General features: G+C 39.2%; 1 protein-coding gene across 1 annotated transcript in view; it reads right to left on the bottom strand.

Moving 5' to 3' along the window:
- Window positions 1-231: 231 nt before the first annotated feature.
- LOC130296168 (regakine-1-like) overlaps window positions 232-18088 on the bottom strand; it is a 52657-nt gene continuing 34800 nt past the window's right edge. Inside the window, exons 2-4 of the mRNA XM_056547406.1 lie at window positions 13325-13445; window positions 11895-12051; window positions 232-516 (exon numbers count right to left, since the gene is read on the bottom strand). Of these exons, the coding sequence (XP_056403381.1) occupies window positions 11901-12051; window positions 13325-13445 (272 nt within the window). The 3' untranslated portion in view covers window positions 232-516; window positions 11895-11900. The remainder of the gene's footprint in view (window positions 517-11894; window positions 12052-13324; window positions 13446-18088) is intronic.

The raw sequence follows: 18088 nt of genomic DNA, 5'->3' as shown, positions 1-18088 counted from the left end.
TGGTTGCTATGGGCAACTGGTCGACTTTTCCTCAGTACAAGGAAATACACAATGGGGGAGATTTATCAAAATTTGTGTTGAGAAAAAGTGGTGCAGTTGCCCATAGCAACCAATCAGATCGCTTCTTTCATTTGTCACAGGCCTTAAAATAAAAATAAAAGAAGCGATCTGATTGGTTGCTATGGGCAACTCAGCCACTTTTCCTCTTTTCAGGTTTTGATAAATCTCCCCCACTGTGTATATGGGGATAGCGAACCCTTTACCTCATATATCTTTGGTCTGAAATAGTAATTTGTACAGGATAACATGGTTACTATATGTTCTACATAAAATACTCTACACATAACTATGAAAGAGACGATAGCAACGAGGAAGGAAGAGGAGGAACGTTCCGTATAACATCTTATGGTGTCTCCGCTATCCACCATTCCAGAACAATCCATAATAAAAGAAAGATGGGAGTAGATTCCGTCCGATGTTTCCAGTCTTCATCGTTCATGACAAACACACGAGGATCTATGGGAAAGAAAGTAATAATATAGAATATTTATATTCCTGTACATAGGGGGCAGTATTATAGTAGTTATATGTGAATTCAAGTACAGAAGTTCAAGCCCACTAGCCACGTCACGGCCACCTGTACATAGCGGGTCCCTAACATCCCTAGCATAAAATGGCGCTGCCCACCACCGCCGCAACACCCGTGACCACAGGGGGAATGACCCACTGGCAGAGCAGCCCCAATGCCACTCGAACCAGTCCCTGGGCCGCGCCTCCCCACAGACATGGCACCACGGCAACAATGGACGCCGCACAGCACCAGAGGGAGCAGGTGTAAAAGCTCACTTACCATATACTCCCAGTCATAGACCGGGAAACTGCCAGAAAGAATAGGACCCTATTGCCCTATATGTGGCTAGCTGGCTTGCACTTTATGATCATAAAGTACACTAAGGACCTGTTAGATTAATGAATATTGCAGAGAAGCTTTAGATCATTGTGCATGTTTTAGTTGTGTGACCATGTCTGTTGTTTTCTCTATTTGAATTCTTATAGTAGTAATATTCCTGTATATAGGGGCAGTATTACAGTAGTTATATTCTTGTATATAGGAGCAGTATTATAGTAGTTGAATTCTTATCTTGTATATAGGGGGCAGTATTATAATAGTTATATTCTTGTATATAGGAGCAGTATTATAATAGTTATATTCTTGTACATAGGAGCAGTATTATAGTAGTTATATTCTTGTACATAGGAGCAGTATTATAGTAGTTATATTCTTGTATATAGGAGCAGTATTATAATAGTTATATTCTTGGACATAGGAGCAGTATTATAGTAGTTATATTCTTGTATATAGGAGCAGTATTATAGTAGTTATATTCTTGTATATAGGAGGCAGTATTATAGTAGTTATATTCTTGTACATAGGAGCAGTATTATAGTAGTTATATTCTTGTATATAGGAGGCAGTATTATAGTAGTTATATTCTTGTAAATAGGAGCAGTATTATAGTAGTTATATTCTTGTACATAGGAGCAGTATTATAGTAGTTATATTCTTGTACATAGGAGCAGTATTATAGTAGTAATATTCCTGTATATAGGGGCAGTATTACAGTAGTTATATTCTTGTATATAGGAGCAGTATTATAGTAGTTGAATTCTTGTCTTGTATATAGGAAGCAGTATTATAATAGTTATATTCTTGAATATAGGAGCAGTATTATAGTAGTTATATTCTTGTACATAGGAGCAGTATTATAGTAGTTATATTCTTGTATATAGGAGCAGTATTATAGTAGTTATATTCTTGTATATAGGAGCAGTATTATAGTAGTAATATTCTTGTATATAGGAGCAGTATTATAGTAGTTATATTCTTGTATATAGGAGCAGTATTATAGTAGTTATATTCTTGTAAATAGGGAGCAGGATTATAGTAGTTATATTCTTGTACATAGGAGCAGTATTATAGTAGTTATATTCTTGTATATAGGAGCAGTATTATAATAGTTATATTCTTGAATATAGGAGCAGTATTATAGTAGTTATATTCTTGTATATAGGAGCAGTATTATAGTAGTTATATTCTTGTAAATAGGAGCAGTATTATAGTAGTTATATTCTTGTATAAAGGAGGCAGTATTATAGTAGTAATATTCTTGTATATAGGGGGCAGTATTATAGTAGTTTTATTCTTGTATATAGGAAGCAGTATTATAATAGTTATATTCTTGTATATAGGAGGCAGTATTATAGTAGTTATATTTTTGTATATAGGAGCAGTATTATGGCAGTTATATTCTTGTATATAGGAGGCAGTATTATAGTAGTTATACTCTTGTATATAGGAGGCAGTATTATAGTAGTTATATTCTTGAATATAGGAGCAGTATTATAGTAGTTATATTCTTGTACATAGGAGCAGTATTATAGTAGTTATATTCTTGTATATAGGAGCAGTATTATAGTAGTTATATTCTTGTATATAGGAGTAGTATTATATTAGTTATATTCCTGTATATAGGGGGCAGTATTATAATAGTTATATTCTTGTATATAGGGGCAGTATTATAGTAGTTATATTCTTGTACATAGGAGCAGTATTATAGTAGTTATATTCTTGTATATAGGAGCAGTATTATAGTAGTTATATTCTTGTATATAGGAGCAGTATTATAGTAGTTATATTCTTGTATATAGGAGGCAGTATTATAGTAGTTATATTTTTGTATATAGGAGCAGTATTATAGTAGTTATATTCTTGTATATAGGAGCAGTATTATAGTAGTTATATTCTTGTATATAGGAGGCAGTATTATAGTAGTTATATTCTTGTATATAGGAGGCAGTATTATAGTAGTTATATTCTTGTATATAGGAGCAGTATTGTAGTAGTTATATTCTTGTAAATAGGGGGCAGTATTATAGTAGTTATATTCTTGTACATAGAGGCCAGTATTATAGTAGTTATATTCTTGTACATTTGTAAACCTTCCCTGTCTTAATGATCAGCGGATATAGTGAGTCTGAGTAAGATGTTTTACTTCCCCTTGTATAATACGATGTGTTATTCCCCCTTGATTAATACTTCCAACATATGCTTGTACTGGAAGCAAAACTGGATGTGAGATCAAAGGTCTCTGCACTGCTTTGGCCTCAGCACGCTATTAAACTTGGTGTTTTGCCAGTAAAGTATTTTATTTATTTATTTATTTTTTATCAAAGACGTTTGACTGGAAACGTGGGGTTCCTTTTTTTTTTATTGTTTTTATTAGAAGTTAGTGTTGCTCTCATGTTGAATAAAACAACAACTGGGACTCTAGAATTTCAGGTTAAGGTGAGTTATTCAAGATAGTAATTCTGCAGTCTTAAAGTGTACTGGTTATTAGCAAAAACTACTTATATGATGTAGATAATACCATTATATGTATTTTTGTAATGTACATTGCTTAAAAATATGTATTTTTTGGGTCAAAAAATACCCAACCAAAGTGCCTCGGCCCACTCCTGCTGAGGAGGAGGTTTGGCCGGCCCAACAGGCACCTACACATGATCCCTCAGTGGCGCAAGCTGCTGCTGTACAAGTGGTGGTCGCCGTGAGCCCGACCATCATTGATTCCAGTTTATCACATGTGTCATGGAATACCAACGTCAGCCCTATGGAAGGGCACAATCTCGTGGTCCTAGGTACATGTCACAGCCTAGAAAACAAGCTGACAGTCGAGGGTTGGGATTCAAAAGTTGCCAGGCTGCAGTGCTTGAAATGCTTCCTATAAGACTAACTGTGTTTTATGCGGAAGCATTGTTGTTGTTACAGGGTATGCATCGTTTAAGAAGAAGTGCCTAACGAACTTCTCAAGAAGTTTATTTGCAACCATATACGTAAGCATGTGCCCGGCTTTTAGCTGTGATCCTTACCAGAACTGTGGAGCGGTATGAAGAAAAAAAGAAATAATTTATATATATATATATATATATATATATATATATATATACTGTCAGAGTAATATATTTTTTCACAACTGAATGCACACGTTTCTTTTACTATATTGTTTATGGTGTGTTGTAATAAAGTGTATATGACATGTATGACAAAAATGTCTAAAATGTTTCTGTGTGTCTATGGAAATTTGTATAGGAGGTATCCTGACTAGGTCAGGAGAAGCGTATCCATTACCTCACTGCCAGGACACCAGCTAAGTACAGAGAATAAGTCATAGTACCGTATATAAAGTTGTCAGTATAATATATAGTCCAATTTAGTCAGCTTACATAGAACCAATTCAGTGATGTACATAGAGTTTTGGATGTAGGCTAGTCATAAGTAATGCCTTGCCTAGTTAGGTGAAGGGCCTGATGAAGCGTGCAGACGCACGCGCAACAGCTGTCACCTGAGGCTGTTTCACCGGCAGCGCCCTGCAACATTTTGTATGTTATCTGCACCGTTGAAATAAAGAAAGTTCAAGTTTTTTGCACCTGAAGTTGTGAGTGCGATCCATTTCTTCTACTGTACTGGATTCTATTGGAAACTTTGCTTTCTGGATTTACCGCACCCCTACAGGTACATCTATGCTGTTACCCATGTGTGCCTAGGATAGCTGACAGGCTCATATCCATATACTCAGTCAGTGAATGGAGGTTGAGTGCCGACCGCTGGGACTTGTGAATTGCTAATGCCTAGTTAGGACTGCAGCTACAATGTATATTTCCAGTCCATAATGTCAACTGTTCACCTGTCTAATGTTTTTTCCTGTCCTCGTGTACAGGGTACTCTACTGGCCAGAGGGTTCCCCTAAGATATAAGTAAAGCACATATAGTGACAGAGTTATGTACAAAGGTAATGTTGTAATGTTGTCAAAGTATGTATAGCGTTCTGGGGAGTAGCTTTTGCCAATGGCCCCAGCAGCTAAGGCATGGGGTAGAGAGCTTCCAGTAGCCCGATCAGGCTCAAGTGTATTAAACGTGTTAAGGATGCAGTTACAAGGTTCATCAACCCCATATGTTAATACCCCAAAACAAAGGAGAATGTATGGACATTTTCACCCAATGTTACATGGACTCTTCCATAGTTCTTTGTCATTATCTATTCAGACCTGTGAAGGACATTCGGAAACAATGCCCCAGGAACTGTTGACACCTGGCCCCAGTGGCCTCTTATGGTTGTCCGCCCTCCAGGACTGGGCACCGAGGAAGGCTGTGTTTAAGAGGGGGAGTTTGGGGTGGCCCACTACGGAAGTTGTACCACCATACCACTGCTGCCCTGACCAGCAGCCTCCATACAGTGATCCCTCAATGTACAGATCTCTGCTTGTCCTCAGTGCATATAGCACAGTGGTAAAATGTTATGTGATGGCCCAGTACGGGTGTTGTACCCCAGTACCCCTGCTGCCCTGTCCGGCAGCCTACAGTGACCCCTGGGCCCCCTCTCCACCGGTCCCCTCGTGTGTGTATATATATATATATATATATGCAATGAATGCTGTGGAGTCCGCTCTCACTGAACATCCAGGTGGCTCACCTGTGCCCGGGACCGGCCGGTACCGCCCTCGGCCAAAATTCCAATCAACAAAAGAAGAAGGTCTGGCACGTTAGGTAGAGGATAAAAATAAGCTTTCCTTTATTCACAAATCTTGACACGATTCACATACAGAAAAAGGTCTGACACGTTTCACCTACGTTGAGGCTTAATATATATATATATATATATATATATATTATTTTGCCTGTATTATCTTGTATAATGTTTATAAAAGATGTTATAACTTTAAACATTTTTAACATGTGATTACCAGTTGTCATGTGAGTGTAACCCAATGAGGTATCAGTGACCATGTGACCTTAGGGTGACCTATGGGACCCCGTAGAGTCTCCCCCATATAAGCCCTGGGTGGAGTCTCTGCTCTCTCTCTCTCTCTCTTAGTCTTTGCAGAGGTCCAGCGCGGTCAAGTCCTAGGAGTGTGTCTGGAGTCCTTAGGAGGCCTCAAGTCAGTCCAGCAGCCACAATTCTACAAGTAAGCTAAAACCAGAGCATTGTCAGTCTCAAGTAGCTAAAGTCATCTGTCTTAAGTCAGCGTGGCCTGCATCAATATTGTCCCAGTCCCCTACAAGTCCCAGCAAGCCCTAAGGTCTCTGAAGTCACTGGTCACCTCCGTGGGCCTGGCTGAGCTGTATAGACTATTCTATCTGTCACTCAGTAAAGCTACCGTTGTCCATAACTTGGCATTGGAGTCATTATTGCCCCTGTGCCTAGCCCAGGATCCAGCGGTATACCTTCTGGTGGTATTGAGGATAAACCACGTCCTGGCATCACGAATACAAGAGGTTAATGCTATCTGCCCCTAGGGTAATTCCATCTGCCCTCATCACACCCTCTGCCACAGTTACATGACAGGAAGGAAAATTTTAAGAAATCCCATCAGAAAGTATACATAAACACTATGCACTTTTAAGGGAATGTTTTTTTTTTTTGTTTAGTTTTTTTATTTTATTAACTTTTACCCTTTTGTTTTGATTATTTACATTTATCTTTGGCCAATGCTCCTTCCACTATATAGCTGGTTGTTATATGAAATGAGCTGCTGCTTTACTTGGATCGATCTTAAAGGGGTTATCCAGGCCCAGAAAAACAGAGGTAATTTCTTTCCAAAACCACTCCCTGTCTGTCTCCAGGTTGGGTGTGGTTCTGCAGCTCAGTTCCACGTGCTCAGTGTTCTGGATGTGACGTGAGAATAATATAAGACAAGTTGTCACATTATTTTTGCAATTAGATTTTTCAAATGTTCACAAAGGAAAACTATACATTAAAGTGCAACTGGCACCTCCGTACGAGGTATGGAACAACTAAGGGCGACATGAAATCTGGGCCGAGTGTATTTCACCAAAAAGTTGACACTTTTTGTGGAAACTGCATAGTTAGAGCAAAATTTTTTTACTTTTTGTTATTCTCCGCTGCACTCGCCAAGTGAGAGGGAATTAGGACAGGAGTGACTTGGTCAACCCAATGCGCCAAATTTACTTCCGTCTACTTCTGCTATCGTTTGTAAACCGTAGTTGAAATCTTTGCCAGTTTGAAGCTCTCAAGTGAAATACAGCAGCAGAGGAAACAAAAGTGCATGTGCATTTACCCTCACACTGAGCGCCGGCCCCATGAGCAATGTTTTAGTAATGTCACGAAATATAATGCTGCTACATACTTTGCCACTGAATATAACCCTGCCACACACTGTACCCCTGAATATAATGCTGCTACATACTTTGCCACTGAATATAACCCTGCCACACACTGCACCACCTGAATATAACCCTGCCACACACTGCACCACCTGAATATAACCCTGCCACACACTGTACCCCTGAATATAATGCTGCTACATACTTTGCCACTGAATATAACCCTGCCACACACTGTACCCCTGAATATAACCCTGCCACACACTGTACCCCTGAATATAACCCTGCCACACACTGTACCTCTGAATATAATGCTGCTACATACTTTGCCCCTGAATATAACCCTGCCACACACTGTACCCCTGAATATAATGCTGCTACATACTTTGCCACTGAATATAACCCTGCCACACACTGTACCCCTGAATATAACCCTGCCACACACTGTACCCCTGAATATAACCCTGCCACACACTGTACCTCTGAATATAATGCTGCTACATACTTTGCCCCTGAATATAACCCTGCCACACACTGTACCCCTGAATATAATGCTGCTACATACTTTGCCACTGAATATAACCCTGCCACACACTGTACCCCTGAATATAATGCTGCTACATACTTTGCCACTGAATATAACCCTGCCACACACTGTACCCCTGAATATAACCCTGCCACACACTGTACCCCTGAATATAACCCTGCCACACACTGTACCCCTGAATATAACCCTGCCACACACTGTACCCCTGAATATAACCCTGCCACACACTGTACCCCTGAATATAATGCTGCTACACACTTTGCACAGTATAATTTTTCTTGTAGCTCTTTATTTTATATAACACACACAAAGCTGTCCACTCAAATTGGTCCCTGTCCCCATTGGGGCTCACAATCTAAACCTATCAGTATGTTTTGAAGTGTGGAAACCAGAGTACACAGAGGAAACACGCACAAACATTCAAACCCAAGACCCCAGTGTTGTAAGGCAATAGTGCTAACCACTGAGCCACTGTGCTGCATTAAACTTAGCAGGAAGATGTGTTGCACCCCCTAAACATAATACTGCCATACACTGCACCCTCCTAAATATATAATACTGGCATACAATGCACCCTCTAAAATATATAATACTGCCACACACTGCACCCCCGATTAAAATACTGCCACACACTGCAACGCCTAAGAGAAAAACTGCTACACACTGCACCCCCTGAAAAAAATTATGCTACACACTTTGTCCCTGAATATAATACTGTTACACACTTTGCCCCAGAATATAATATCTGCCACACACTGCACCACCTTAATATAATGCTGCTACATATCTTGTCCCTGAATTTAATACTGCCACACACTGCAGCATCTGAATACAATATTGCTACACACTGCACCCCCTGAAAAAAAAACTGCCACACACTGCACCCCCTGAATATAACCCTGCCACACATAGCACCCCTTAAATATAACCCTGCCACACATAGCACCCCTTAAATATAACCCTGCCACACACTGCATTCCCTGAATATAACCCTGCCACACACTGCACCACCTGAATATAACCCTGCCACACACTGCACCACCTGAATATAACCCTGCCACACACTGCACCACCTGAATATAACCCTGCCACACACTGCATTCTCTAAATATAACCCTGACACACACTGCACCACCTGAATATAACCCTGCCACACATTGCATTCCCTAAATATAACCCTGCCACACACTGCACCACCTGAATATAACCCTGCCACACACTGCACATCTGTATATAACCCTGTCACACACTGCATCACCTGAATATAACCCTGCCACACACTGCACCACCTGAATATAACCCTGCCACACACTGCACCACCTGAATATATCCCTGCCACACACTGCACCACCTGAATATAACCCTGCCACAGACTGCACCACCTGAATATATCCCTGCCACACACTGCACCACCTGAATATAACCCTGCCACACACTGCACCACCTGAATATAACCCAATGCTGCTAATTATTTATGCTATGCCCTCATAATTCGACCAGGGATCTGAGTGCTCACTCACTTGGTAGTTTAATTGTATCTGTGCCCTAAGAACATTATACACTTCAATCAAGACCCAGAAGCTTCTGTTGCAAAACTACAACTCCCAGCATGCCTTTGGCTGTCTGGGCATGCTGGGAGTTGTAGTTTTGTGAGAGCTGGAGGCACCTGGTTGGGAAACACTGGTCTAGGGGTTATTGGTGATAGCTCCAGTACCCCTCCCTGAGGAATTGAGACACAGAGTATTACGGTAAGTTGTAGAATATTTCTTAATTATGAATTACATTTATTTAAAAAAAAATCAAAAATGGAAAAACCCTTTAATCCCAAAAAGTTAGCACTGCATGAGTCAATTTCCCTCCAACCTCTGTCATATACATAGGGCCCTCGGTGGAACATAAATTTAGATCGTACATTACTTGTTTCTATGAAGTTTGCAATTTAAGGCAAATCTCCAAATATTAGTACTGAGTATCGACTCATTTTCTAGTAAATTTTTACAGTGGTCAGAACTCCGCAATCCCAGGACACAGATAAACACAGCTGTGGATATAACAAATAACATGCCGCCACTTCACGCTGAATAACATCATAGAATGACTAATACTTATAAAATGTGTAAAAGTAACTTATGTGCTTTCAAAAATCTGTAAAAAAAACAAAAAAAAAAACATGATGGATGCCTTACTGCATATTGTGTCTGACTACAGTTCAATGCATAACAGTGTGCAGTGAGCTCCCTCTAGTGGCAGGTTGCCCTACTATCATTCAAAAGTTTTTCCTAGATTTTAACTTTTTTTTTTTTTCCATTTATTCATATATATATATATATATATATATATATATATATATATATATTTGCTTAGATTTTTTTCACCCTTTTCATTATTTAACCCCCAAGAATTGTAATTTTTTTTAATTAACAGAACAGATGTGTAATCTTTTATTCATGTTTTATGGGATCAAGGAATAAAAAAACATAAATTTTAGTCCCCCCCCCCCCCCCCCCCACGGTGTGCTACGCAAAAAAGTTTCACTTGGAGCAATACCAATAATGCTTCATATTTATTTATTTTATTCAATCCTTCATTTATTTATTTATTTTATTTATTTATTTTTTATTTATATTATGTATTTATTTTATATATGTTTTTATTTATTTATTAATGTATTTATTTATGTTTGTATGTACTTATTTAATTAATTAATTTATTTTTACTTTATTTTAAACTAGCTGAGTACCCTGCATTGCCCTATCTTCCTACCTAAACCTTGAAGGAGTGGAAATGTAGTCCTTTTCATTTAATTTTATTTATTTTTTTTTGCCTCTTATTGCACTTGGACTAAAGCTTTATGTTTCATTTCAATAATGTCCACATCTTAAATTAATCAACCAATAAGGAAATGCAGCAGCTAAGTGACATTTGCTTCTTCTCTTCATGTCTGCAAAATGGCTGCTTCACCAGACCGATGATCTCTTCAGAAGACTGGGAAAGCGTAGAGACAACTGTTAGTCATGCATTGTGTTATGTGTGCCACTCAGCTTTCCCAGTGTAGAAACAGTATATTTGTCTGGTAAAGCAGTCATATTAAAGCACTTCAGGAGACTGGGAAAGCTGGGTGGCACACACAATGTGTGCCACCTAGCTTTCCCAGTCTCCTGAAGCCCCAGCACAGGCTGCTGGTCCTCCTTGCACTCCATACTGCAACAGCGCAGCCATGCCATCTCCCTGCCCCTGCACAGAACCAATGGGAGTTTTGCCAATTGTTTAAAGGGGTACTCCGGTGGAAAACTTTTTTTTTTTTTTTTTATCAACTGGTGCATTTTTAGGAACTGTCCAGAGTAGGAGAAAATCACCATAGCAAACATATGCTGCTCTGGACAGTTCCTAAAATGGACAGAGATGTCAGCAGGGAGCACTGTGCTCATGATGTCAGCAGAGAGCTCTGTGTTCCAAAAAGAAAATAATTTCCTATGTAGTATTCAGCAGCTAATAAGTACTGGAAGGATTAAGATTTTTTTAATAGAAGTAATTTACAAATCTGTTTAACTTTCTTCTCCAGTTGATTTAAAAAATAAATAAATAAAAGTTTTCCACCGGAGTACCCCTTTAACTTTCCTGCTTCGGCTTCTTCCAGCCTTTCTGACCTTTCCTGGTGGCCAAAAAAAAGGAAGGAGGTGGCGGTGAAAGTAAAATGACAAGATGGTGTTTAATACCCAGGGGTCAAGTCCTGGGAAAAAAGAGAACTCACCCAAGATTTCCACTCAAGGGCTGGTCCTGCAGGGCTCCTGCTTATGGGAACGGTGTTCCTGCTGTAAAAAAAAAGTGCAGGAACTCAGTTCCCATGCATTCCTGCAGTACTTGAGCCCTGGTATTAGCCGACGCATGTCATACTTAGAGCTAGTGTAGATTCCAGGTACTGTACGCGCTAGCTCTGTCGCATACAGTGTAGTAACTTTGGCGTGTAATTAGGCCACACCCATTTTATTCTACAAAATGCGTAGTCTTTGGTTACGACGCATTTCCCAGCGGTCCTAGCTCCTACTGATTTAGCACCTGCCATGGATGGAATGTCTGGCTGGAAATTTTCCGGACGGCCATTGTGCAAAAATGACGCTGTGTGAACATAGCCTAAGACACATAAATTCTGTATACTTTACTTCGCACCTCGTCTTATTCCGGCTGAGGTCTCGCAGATCTCTTCGGCTTCTTCTCAGTCTTCGTTACTTTTTTACGTTTGTCTAGTTTTTTGATCCATTTATTAACCCATGAAATGCCGGACGTGGCGCAGAGCTTCCTGGATGGATTGGAATTCGTCTCAAATCTGCAGAGAAACAGAGAGCCCCCGTCATTATCCCTTCAATGTTATCCGCCAAGATGACAAAATTCCTTCTACCTCCTGGGGTAGATGCTCCTAGCGCCCAAGCACATGGCGGAATTCCATCCAAAGATTAAAAGGGTACTCCGGGGGAAAATTTTTTTTTAATCATCTGGTGCCAGAAAGTTAAACAGATTTGTAAATTACTTCTATTAAAAAATCTTCATCCTTCCAGTACCTATTATCGCCTGTATATTACAGAGAAAGTTCCTTTCTTTTTGGACCTCTTTTTTTTTTCTGTTTACAGTGCTCTCTGCTGACACCTCTGTCCGTATCAGGAACTGTTGAGAGCCGGAGCAAATCTTCACAGCAAACCTATGCTGCTCTGGACAGTTCCTGATTTGGGCAGAGGTGTCAGCAGAGAGCACTGTGGACAGAAAAAAAAAGAAATCCAAAGAGATAGAAACTTTCTCTGTAATATAAAGCCGCTAATAAGTACTGGAAGGATAAAGATTTTTTAATAGAAGTAATATTCAAATCTGTTTAACTTTCTGGCACCTGTTGATAAAAAAAAAAAAAAAAAAAAAATAGTTTTCCCCCAGAGAACCCATTTGAAGGGGTACTCTGGTGGAATACTATTTTTTTAAATCATCTGGTGCCAGAAAGTTAAACAGATTTGTAAATTACTTCTATTAAAAGATCGTAATCCTTCCAGTACTTAACAGCTGCTGTATGCTCCACAGGAAGTGATTTTCTTTTTGAATTTATTTTCTGTCTGACCACAGTGCTCTCTGCTGACACCTCTGTCCATATTAGGAACTGCTCAGGGCATAAGAGGTTTTCTATGGGGATTTGCTCCTACTCTGGACAGTTCCTGACATGTACAGAGTTGTCAGCAGAGAGCACTGTTGTCAGGCAGAAAAGAAATTCAAAAAGAAAAGAACTTCCTGTGGAGCATACAGCAGCTGATCAGTACTGGAAGGATTAAGATTTTTTTTTATAGAAGTAATTTACAAATCTGTTTAACTTTCTGGCACCAGTTGATTGTTTTCCATTGGAGTACCCCTTTAAACATGTTCATTCTTTCGGCAGAATCCGCTCAGACGTGCTTTGACGTCTATGGAGACAACGTATATCCGAGCGGTCCTAGCGTTGACTGATTGACTTTTTCGGACGGATATTCCGCCGTCGGATTGGGCCCTTACTGTCACCAGTTTACCGCCCTCCTCTGGTCACATGACTGGGCACTGTCTTAGTTTTATCACTACATAGGACTTACATCACGGCATCTATGGGGCATCCTTTGTCCCTTGACTGTATCTCATAACCAGCGATGGAATTAAAGGGGATCCGTCTGGCACTTGTCAGTAGACAGCAATCCTGCACTGGTTGTCCGGCACCTAAAATGTAAGGAAAACCGCCATGAGATCACCAGATCGCTACTGCCGGTGATGTAATAGTGATGTCATATCATTCTAGAGATGGTAGACAACCATGTTGTTGCGTTTATTACTTGTCCACAATGCACCATCTGATCTGAACCTACCTAGAGCTGTTTTTTTTTTTTACCAAAGAGTGTGCCTCCAGCTGTTGCAAAACTACAAATCCCAGCCTGCCCGGACAGCCGTTGGCTGTCCGGGCAGGCTGGGAGTTGTAGTTTTGCAACAGCTGGAGGCACACGCTTTGGAAAACACTGGCCTAGCATGATCATGTGACACTAAAAGCAATGGGTGGCCCTTCATGGTGAAGACAGCAGACAAAAACAACTCTTCAAAGGCCTTCAGCAAACCATAGACAACTTAAAGGGGAGAACATTTTCATTTAAAGTAACTGGTGCAAGAAAGTTAAAGGGGTATTCCAGGAAAAAAACTTTTTTATATATATCAACTGGCTCCAGAAAGTTAAACAGATTTGTAAATTACTTCTATTAAAAAATCTTAATCCTTTCAGTACTTATGAGCTTCTGAAGTTAAGGTTGTTCTTTTCTGTCTAAGTAATCTCTGATGACACGTGTCTCGGGAACCGCCCAGTTTAGAAGCAAATCCCCATAGCAAACCTCTTCTAAACTGGGCGTTTCCCGAGACACGTGTCATCAGAGATTACTTAGACAGAAAAGAATAACCTAAACTTCAGAAGCTCATAAGTACTGAAAGGATTAAGATTTTTTAATAGAAGTAATTTACAAATCTGTTTATCTTTCTGGAGCCAGTTGATATATAAAAAAAGTTTTTTCCTGGATAACCCCTTTAAATAGATTTGTAAATGACCTCTATTAAAAAATCCCAATCCTTCCAGTACTTATGAGCTGCTGTACGCTCCACAGGAAGCGTTCTTTTCTTTTTGAATTTCCTTTTCTGCCTGACCACACGTGCTCTCTGCTGACACCTCTGTCTATGTCAGCAACTGTCCAGTGCAAGAGAGGGGATTTGCTCCTATTCTGGACAGTTCCTTAAATTGACAGAGGTGTCAGTAGAGAGCACTTGTGGTCAGGCAGAAAGGAAATTCAAAAACAAAAGAACTTCCTGTGTATTATACAGCAGCTGATAAGTACTGGAAGGATTGGGATTTTTTAAATAGAAGTAAATTGATGATCATGCTAGGCCAGTGTTTTCCAAAGAGTGTGCCTCCAGCTGTGGCAAAACTACAACTCCCAGCCTGCCCGGACAGCCGTTGGCAGGCTGGGAGTTGTAGTTTTGCAACAGCTGGAGGCACACTCTTTGGAAAACACTGGCCTAGCATGATCATGTGACACTAAAAGCAATGGGTGGCCCTTCATGGTGAAGACAGAAGACAAAAACAACTCCTCACAGGCCTTCAGCAAACCATAGACAACTTAAAGGGGAGAACATTTTCATTTAAAGTAACTGGTGCCAGAAAGTTAAATAGATTTGTAAATGACCTCTATTAAAAAAAATCCCAATCCTTCCAGTACTTATGAGCTGCTGTACGCTCCACAGGAAGCGTTCTTTTCTTTTTGAATTTCCTTTCTGCCTGACCACACGTGCTCTCTGCTGACACCTCTGTCTATGTCAGCAACTGTCCAGTGCAAGAGAGGGGATTTGCTCCTATTCTGGACAGTTCCTTAAATTGACAGAGGTGTCAGTAGAGAGCACTTGTGGTCAGGCAGAAAGGAAATTCAAAAACAAAAGAACTTCCTGTGTATTATACAGCAGCTGATAAGTACTGGAAGGATTGGGATTTTTTTAATAGAAGTAAATGACAAATCTGTTTAACTTTCTGGCACCAGTTGATTTAAAAGAAAATGTTTTCCAGTGGAGTACCCCTTTAAAAACTTACAAAATATAAATAAATGAATAAATGAAGCATTGAATGAAATAAAATAAAAACTTAATAAATATGAAGCATTATTGGTATTGCGACATGCAGAAAGGTCCAAGCGAAACTTTTTCTGCATGGCACATCTTGGCGGGGGGGGGGGGGGGGGAGTAAATCAAACTAAAAATGTATGTTTTTTTTTTCCGTGATCCCATAAAACATGAATAAAAAGATTACACATCTGTTCTGTCAATGAAAAAAAAAATTCTTGGCGGTTAAACAATGAAAAGTGTGAAGAAAAAAAAAAACCTAAGCAAAAAAAAAAAAAAAAAAAACCTGGTTAAAATCTAGGAAAAACTATAAAATGATAGTAGGGTAACGTGCCACTAGAGGGAGCTCACTGCACATTGTTATACATTGAACTGTATTCAGACACAATGGCCCAGATTTATCAAACTTTGTGAGAGGGATTTTTCCACAACAACCAATCACAGCTCAGTTATCGAGCTCTGGTAAAGTGAAACCTGAGCTGTGATTGGTCGCTGTGGGAAAATCCCTCCATTTTTTCTCTCACACAGTGTGATAAATCTGGGCCAATATGCAGTAAAGCAGCCATCATGTTTTTAATGAATGAATGAATGAATTAATTAATTAATTTTTGAGTTTTGAAAGCACATAAGATACATTTACACGTTTTATAAGTATTAGTCATTCTATGATGTTATTCAGCGTGAAGTGGCGCCATGTTATCTGCTATATCCATGGCTGGGCCTATCTGTGTCCGGGGATTTTGGAGCTCTGACCACTGTAAAAATTTACTAGAAATTTAGTTGATACTCAGTTTCGATCCTAATATTTGGAGATTTGCCTTAAATTGCAAACTTCATAGAAACAAGTAACGTACGATTTAAAGTTATGTTCAGAATAAGTGTAAATAAAGTTGTTGACGTTATGGGGATGCCAGATATGTGTATGTTACTTTAATATACATAGGAGATACATATACTAATATTTACATTTACAATATTTACTAATATAACCATTATATGGAATTACAGCGCCATCTGGTGGCCAATAAAGAACATACAGTAATTTCCTGTGTGTTTACGCTGAGGAATTCACGAGGAATAATTTCGGTCAGGAAATTGTTGCCTTTTGTCATTTTATCCATCAAGCGGAATTCGAATGGAAGTTCCAAGCAGAAGCGAAGAGGAATTAAGGAGGAGACTATTTAATTCTACTTTTCTGAATTCCACGTGAAAACGATGTCGGGCGGAATTTTTTTTTTTTTTTTTTACCATTGACTTCTATTGGATTCTGCTTGTAGATTCCACTAGAAGAATGAATGCAGAATTTCCGCAGTGAGAACAGGACAGCGGAAAAAACATTAAAGTCAATGGACAGAGGAGATGTGAATTAATTTGGAGCGAAGAATTCAAGAAGAATTACTCGAGAAAATTCCTCTTGAATTACTTAGTGTGAACGCAGTTTTCCAAACGGTGTGCCTCCAGCTGTTGCAAAACTACAACTCCCAGCATGCTGGGAGTTGTAGTTTTGCAACAGCTGGAGACACACTCTTTGGACAACACTACTATAATGACTCACCAGTTAGCTTCAATTATTTCCCCATATGTGTTACTTAAATTGAAAAAAATAAAAAAATTTAAAAACACAAAGATTTTTTTGGGGAAAGTTGGTTTAACATAAACGGATGATTTATAAATCAATAATTTTCCAACATTTTCTCTTTAACCCCTTAAATGGGTACTCCGGTGGAAAACTTTTTTTTTATTTTTTTTATTTTTTATTTTATAAATCAACTGGTACCAGAAAGTTAAACAGATTTGTAAATTACTTCTATTAAACAATCTTAATCCTTCCAGTACTTATTAGCTGCTGAATACTACAGAGGAAATTATTTTCTTTTTGGAACACAGAGCTCTCTGTTGACATCATGACCACAGTGCTCTCTGCTGACATCTCTGTCCATTTTAGGAACTGTCCAGAGCAGCATATGTTTTCTATGGGGATTTTCTCCTACTCTGGACAATTCTTAAAATGGACAGAGATGTCAGCAGAGAGCACTGTGGTCATGATGTCAGCAGAGAGCTCTGTGTTCCAAAAAGAAAATAATTTCCTCTGTAGTATTCAGCAGCTAATAAATACTTGAAGGATTAAGATTTTTTAATAGAAGTAATTTACAAATCTGTTTAACTTTCTTCTACCAGTTGATTTAGAAAAAAAAAGTTTTTGCGTTTTTTCCTCCTCGCCTTCTAAGAGCCATAACTTTTCCCCCCTACAGACCCATATGAGGGTTGGTTTTTTGCGTGACTAATTGTACTTTGTAATGACACTTTTCATTTTACCATAAAATGTATGGCGAACCCCAAAAAATTTATTATTTGTGGTGGAAAATTGAAGAGAAAACTGCAGTTTTGTAACTTTTTTTTATTTTTACACAGTTTTTTTTCTGATATATGATGTGATTAAAAATCTATATTTTTGGACTTTGGGATTTTTTTTCACGTTTATGCACGTTTTCTTTTTCATTAGGGGAGAGGCTTATTCATTTTTATTAGTGTAATCTTTAGATTGCTAATACTGATCAGTGCTATCTGCGATCTACTTCTCTGGTCCGCTCAATGGAGAAACCCTTTAACCTGTCCAGGACGCCGGGCTTATGCATACGCCCTGCATTTCGAGTCCTTAAGGATGGGGGGCGTATGCATACGCTCGTGGGAATTCTGGTCCCCGCCGCTAGCCGGTT

Source organism: Hyla sarda, chromosome 1 (genome assembly GCF_029499605.1).
Source record: "Hyla sarda isolate aHylSar1 chromosome 1, aHylSar1.hap1, whole genome shotgun sequence".
Taxonomy (NCBI): Eukaryota; Metazoa; Chordata; class Amphibia; order Anura; family Hylidae; genus Hyla; species Hyla sarda.
Note: the sequence above shows the minus strand (reverse complement) of the source record. Positions and strands in the feature narration are given on the sequence as shown.